The 6,854-nt window shown below is 43.0% G+C and overlaps 1 protein-coding gene across 1 annotated transcript; it reads left to right on the top strand.

Annotated features, from left to right (window-relative positions):
- The first annotated feature begins 1,322 nt into the window (after window positions 1–1,322).
- On the top strand, window positions 1,323–4,891 carry bet1 (Bet1 golgi vesicular membrane trafficking protein). The gene is made up of 4 exons (XM_084326820.1): window positions 1,323–1,480; window positions 1,948–2,051; window positions 2,194–2,250; window positions 4,443–4,891. The coding sequence occupies exons 1-4, from the start codon at window positions 1,462–1,464 to the stop codon at window positions 4,596–4,598; spliced, it is 336 nt and encodes a 111-aa protein (XP_084182946.1). The 5' UTR covers window positions 1,323–1,461; the 3' UTR covers window positions 4,599–4,891.
- The last annotated feature ends 1,963 nt before the right edge of the window (window positions 4,892–6,854 follow it).

Raw genomic sequence — 6,854 nt, 5'->3', positions numbered from 1 at the left:
GCCTAGAAGTCTGTGTCTCTCTTCCCCTCCATGTGGCGTGACCTGATGACCGTGCACACACATGCAAAATCATGTAGCAGAACATGCAAAATCCTAGTTCACTCTCTCTCTCTGGCAGTTATACATGCAAAATCATGTCCCTTCCTTTCAACACACACACACACACACACACACACACACACACACACACACACACACACACACACAAGCACACACCACACAAACACCCATACATACACACACAGAGACATATACACACCCCCCTCCCCTTTCTCAAGAGTGTATAAAATGACATGTAATATGGACATTCTGGTCTCCTGCTCTCCTGCTCTCTCTTTTGTCTACTGGTGATGTGCCCGCGCGGGGTGACTGACTGCATGTCTTCTTCTCTAATGAATAAAAGCTCCGTTTGAGAAATACTCTGTCTCCGCTTCGTCTTTCGGCCGACTGGTCCACTGGCAAATCAATTAAGAATTCACGAGGGATAGGAAATCCCTAACATAATCAAGCAATCAATCAATCAATCAATCAATCAATCAATCAATCAATCAATCAATCAATCAATCACATTTCAAACGTGGCTGTCTAACACCCCTTCCTGACAGGGAGCGACGCGAGCGAGCGTGATTGCGAAAATGATTAAAATGTATTCGTTTCAATCAGACTATCCTGACCTGCCGCGAGCGACAGCGAACTGAGCAGCGATGTCGTCCACCCCTATCAATTTCGCTGTGTCTCTAGTTGAGCGATTACGCGGCCGAGTCCCGCCCCTAAACACTTTTTATTGGTCAAGAATCGCAGGCCCCCCCCACGTGTGCTTCCAGGTAACCAGGCATGCGTTGTTCATGGGACGGGGTAGCACGGTGTGCAAGCTCACTCGCTATTTGCATATCAATAGCGCCGGTCGTCAGGTGTGTTAAATACGTTCTCAGACACATTCACACCTAACATGTTGTGAAGACGTGTTACATTCCATTCGTAGAGGCAATTAGGCACTGTCTTTAGTCTGTGCCCAAGCGAGGGGACATTAAATGCGCATTCGCGGGAGCGCGCGCACGCGCCGGGAGCGCGCGTGCACGTGGTGCGTGTCACCCCAGATGATTTCAATAACGCACCACTGCAGGTAACACACACACAGACACACTCGGACACGCGCCGCCTCATATCAGGATAGTGTCGCGCGCGTTTTCGTCTCTAGTTCTCTCGCTCGCTCCCTGTCAGGAACCGGTGTAAAGGGGGCGCTGTGGAGATGGGAAAGTGGGCGGCACCGCCGGGGTCTAAACGTCATCGGCTTCCGTATGATGACGTGGCGGTGAGTTTGATGTACACACTCTTCTAGTTCAGCTGCTGCCGTTATTATCACAGCTCGAGCTCACTTTGGGAGAATACATAATTACATCCACGAATAGCATACACTGCCAACCAGGACATTGTATTATTAATTAATACACCAAGTCCAAGATGCGACGCGCCGGTTTAGGTAAGAAACAACAAGCTTCTCTCTTCTTGCATTTTTCTTCTATAACTGTTAGCTAATGTTAGCTTAGCGTGCTTAGCCGCCGTTCACCTTGTTGATGTTCAGAGAGAGAGACTACTGTTTAGGCCCCAGCTTGTTTTGCTACATGCTGCCAGCTGGCTAACGTCATACCAACAAACAGTACTGTATTTGTAGATCTGGTATGTTATAAATGTATAGATGTAGCACTACTGTCTATCTGTATGTCATGTATGTCACATATTTATATGTTATGATGAATGATGAAAATGGGGGACCCTGATGTAAACAAGACGAAAGTCTTTCTCTGGTCTGCATCCCCTTATTAACAATTGTGTGTATTTATTGAGCTGTACTGTATTGTACCCATTCTGCAATCTGTTAAATAAAGTTATCAATCAATCAATCAAACCATACTACTGTATTCTTATTTACTCATTTATTTACTACAGGTGAAGGGCCAGGGAACTATGTGGCAAGTGGCTACAGTATACACGAGGAGGAGAATGAACACCTGCAGGAGGGTCTCAGGGCGAAAGTCAGCGCTTTGAAACACGTAAGCCCCTCTCTACATGATCGATTACGTATTCAACGTTACTCTATTCATCGATGAATGCTGATCATGGTCGTGTCTGTGACGGTGTGTGTGTGTGAGTCTTACACGTCTACAAATATCTTTTCACGTGTTTTTTTTATAGCTGTCGATTGACATTGGAACGGAAGTGAAGTACCAGAACAAGATGTTGGACGACATGGTGAGCTTTCACTTTCTATAAGCAAGCAGCGCATTTATGACACCCACCACTGGCAGCCATAACATCCCGTTACCCAGAGAGGCAACTCCCCTCTTTCACCCTACCTGTACCACCACACCCCCCCCCTGGCAGCCATAACGTCCGTTACCCAGAGAGGCAACTCCCCTCTTTCACCCTCCCTGTACCACACCCACCATTGGCAGCCATAACGTCCGTTACCCAGAGAGACACCTCCCCTCTTTCACCCTCCCTGTACCACCCCCCCCCTGGCAGCCATAACGTCCGTTACCCAGAGAGACACCTCCCCTCTTTCACCCTCCCTGTACCATTTAGGACCTGACGTCATCTCTGGCACATTCCTTCTGTGCAGTAACGCTACATATACCCAATTTTGATTGATTGAATTGATTGATTGATTGAAAATGTTATTAACAGATTGCAGATTGGGTACAATACAGTACAGCTCAATATACACAATTGTTAAGGGGATGCAGACCAGAGAAAGACTTCCTTCTTGTTTAATCTGTTGAATCTGCTCAAGCCCGTAGAGCAGTGGTTCTCAGAGGTGTGGCAAAGCGAGGTCATTGAGTTGATCAATAACTACGATACAAGATAAGATAGTATTCCTTTATTGATCCTGTTATAGAAATTATTATATGTTTCATCTAGGGATGTCCGATATTATCGGCCTACCGATATTATCGGCCGATATCGGCATTAAAATGTGATATCGGAAAATATCGGTATCGGTTTTCAAACAATTTTTTAATTTTTTATTTAATTTTTTACATTTCTATAGAAATGATGTCCGATATTATCGGCCTACCGATATTATCGGCCAATATCGGCATTAAAATGTGATATCGGTTGATATCGGTATCGGAAATTAAGAGTTGGACAATATCGGTATATCGGTATCGGTAAAAAAGCCAATATCGAGCATCCCTAGTTTCATCCTATTACATCATTTGTACAGCTCACTGGGCCCATTAGTTCATAGCTCTGTTTAAATACATATTCTCTGTACAGCCTTGACTAGTTAATATAGTTAACTGGTATAGTTTCGCAGACACTAGTGCCACAGTCTTAACAGTGTTCCAACGGCCAAGGCCCAGGACAGCTTGCCTTTTCTTGTTAGTCTTCATATCAGTCTTGTGTGAGACACGACAAAACCCCTAACTAACCCCATCTTTTGTTTACATTTTTTCATCTTTGTTTTCATTAGTCATTCCCAGTTGGTATTTAATTGTAAGTCTGACCACAGCTCGTTCTCACTTTCTGGTCAGACGCTTGTTACTCGTCTCTGATTGTAAAACTGAGGATACTTTTCTGTGGCCACAGAAATAAAACAAAACTATCTTCTTTTGATACAATTTGACTCATCTGTATTTCTAGTTTCACTGTTTGGCTCCTTTAACAAATTCCGCAGACATAAAAATCACAGTTTAACATCCCAATAGGGAGGTGTAGTGGTTACGTCATTGCCGTTTTTCGTGTTCCACCCTCTTTGGAACCCAATGCATTTCCCCATTGCCCATTTCTAGATCGTCTCGTTTAAAACAAATAAAGCATTAACATTGGCATGCTGTACCTTTCTGTGCTTATTCATCCACAATCTATAGCTCAACATGAAAATATTCGCAATTAATCATAAAAGAAATCGCCAAATTTTATTTCAACTAAAAATGCTTAAAAAAGAATGTTAGTGATAGAAGGGAACTCGTTTTGTGCAAAAATGGAAAGCTTTTCAATGTCCATGCGGCAGAATTGTTACAATAGCCGATAATTAGGGATGTCCGATATTATCGGCCGATATCGGCAGTAAAATGTGATATCGGAAAATATCGGTATCGGTTTAAAAAAAGAAAAAAACAATAACAATATTTGTTATATATATAACCAGTGAAATGATTAGTTACCTGAAATTATTCAGTTTTTTGGGGTGGGAAACCCTGCATATATCGGTATCGGTTGATATCGGTATCGGAAATTAAGAGTTGGACAATATCGGAATATCGGTATCGGTAAAAAAGCCAATATCGAGCATCCCTACCGATAATCCATCTTCCCAATGATTAATCCCTGTACGGGTGGAACAACCAGTGACGTCAGACTACACCTCCCTGTAGGCCACCTTCACCTTGTTTATGGTTTGAACCAATGACCTCCTTATCCTTCTTTCACAACCGCAGGACTCTGACTTCGACTCCACCGGGGGGCTCCTGGGGGCCACCATCGGCAGAGTGAAGCAGCTGTCCAGAGGAAGCCAGACCAAGCTGCTGTGTTACCTGCTGCTCTTCTGCCTCTTCGTCTTCCTCGTCCTGTACTGGTTCATCAAGCTGAGGTGAGGGGCGGGACTTCCTCTTTAAACCACGCCCCCAGTCTGTGCCGTGACGAGACGACGCCTCTGCATCAGGCCACGATGACGACGATGATGATGATGATAATGATGATATTGGTAGTTCTGGACTTAATGAAGTGTCTCGGAGGAGGAGGAGGTGCTGATCAGGTCTTCTTCACCATCTCGTACGTCACAGCACTGATTTCAGATCAGTTCCCCTACTCTTGAGAGGCTTGATAATGCAAGTCGTAGACGAGATTGAATGATTAAGTCACTGCCAGCCTGCGGTCGCCCCCCCCCCCCCCCCCCCCCCCCCCATGTACTCCATTACATAATCGTCGCAAACATCTTGTTAGGCAAATGACAGGCGATTGTCATTAAATGACCGTTGGTCAAGAAGGTGTGTTGTTGACACGGCGCCATATTGGTAGGCAAAGCGAGACGCGTCGTGAGAATACTATGAATAATATTAATGTGCAGATGAGCGCTTTACAGGATCAACGGTGCCCTCTGTTTTTACGAGGATCGTAAAAGTGAGTCATTAGATCGTTTGGATTGAGAACTGTAGATCAAGAATCAAGAGGTTTATTTGTCACATGATACATACCAGGGCATACAGTGAAGTGCGGGTGGTCTTTCCCGCATTGATTGTGCAAAATACAATAATAAAATAGGCACCGAATTTTTTTTATAGATAAGACACAAGATATTCATGGTAAAAAAGACATGCTAGGTTCCTGAGAACCACGTTCCATTATGTGGTATAGACCTTCGCTAAAGGATTCCGTTGCTAGGGAAACGGCTCGGGGCCCCCCAGTGTATTTCCTGTCGGCTACTGTGTTGGCAAACACTGCAACAGGATATACACTGGGGCCAAAATAGAATGTCTATGAAAAGGTCTATTAGACTAGTCACTATTAGCATACTTAATTTCATGGTCTAAACCGTTTTTCAGTGAAATTAATTCCCTGCAGCACAAAAATTATTCCACGCAAACGAGTTCCTGTGTGTGGGAATTCACTTTTTTTTTTCTCATTGATAATTAAATTATATCCTCATTCCAACGGATAATTGGATGTGGTTTGAGTACACGGTCCTCATTACAAATGATCATATCTTAACCCAGTTGACCTGTAATGCAGCAGTAATGCAAATGGATTGAATTGACCAGTTGGGTGAGTCACAGAATACCAGGCCTAACAAAAATAATGGTTGGTTTCAGGTTGCCGACCGACCCTGCCGATTTAGGTGCGACCCAATATATTTTATGAGTTTAAAAAAAAAATTCTATATTAAAAAAAAATTTTTTTTTTTTTTTTTTTTTTTTTTTTTTTTAAGAATAAAGTTTCATAGAAATCTTAGTCAAACATTTAGTATTATGGATATTAAACATGCTGGCAGAGTACATGCATCCATGTTGTTGTGAACATTTTAACCCTTTCACTGCCACACGACAGCCGGTTAACCCTTTCACTGTGACAATACAGAAGGTTAGCCCTTTACTATCACACAACCGACGGCGATGCTCCATCATTAGCATCATTAGCTCCGCATCCGCGGAGCTAATGATGCTAATGATGGAGCATCGCCGTCGGTTGTGTGATAGTAAAGGGCTAACCTTCTGTCGTGTGGCAGTGAAAGGGTTAATTAAATAAAGAAATTCCCTATCCATAGTCGCTGTGGGAAAGAATAATAAAAAAAAAATAAAAAAATCCCTACCTACCCATGGCCAAACTGACAACCAACCTGAAACCAACTATTATTTTTGTTAGGCCCCATTGCAGTTCAGTGGGTCGTGGTGATAACAGTGATGAGCACAACGGTGTCGGTGTCTGTGACCTACGTTTGATTGATCCAGTGTTAATTTGATTGATCCTGAAATTGTCCTCGGATCCTGATGTCAACAACAAACATCTTGTTTATTTGTCTTGAGGAATGGTTTTTGGAATGTGTTGAAACCGTTCAATGCCACCACTTGGGCTGCTCCCCTACTGTTTAAAGTTTGTTGTAAAAAAATATGTTTTATATGTAAATAAACAAGATGTTTTGATTTTAACCCTTGTGTAAGTCTAACTCTTGTGTGGTGTTCGCATTTGTGTTACTCACTCGATGTTCGCAGGTCTGGTGAACCCACATTATTGGGGTTTTAAAACAATGAAGCCATAACAATAAATGTTTATTTATGTTAACTTTAGGGGTGCACGATATTGATTTTTGATATCGATACCGATAACTTTCTGCTCCTCAAGGTCGATACCGATAA

Source organism: Notolepis coatsorum, assembly GCF_963971535.1.
Source record: "Notolepis coatsorum genome assembly, chromosome: 13".
NCBI classification, from domain to species: domain Eukaryota; kingdom Metazoa; phylum Chordata; class Actinopteri; order Aulopiformes; family Paralepididae; genus Notolepis; species Notolepis coatsorum.
The sequence above is the reverse complement of the archived record's forward strand: the minus strand, read 5'-3'. Positions and strand labels throughout refer to the sequence as shown.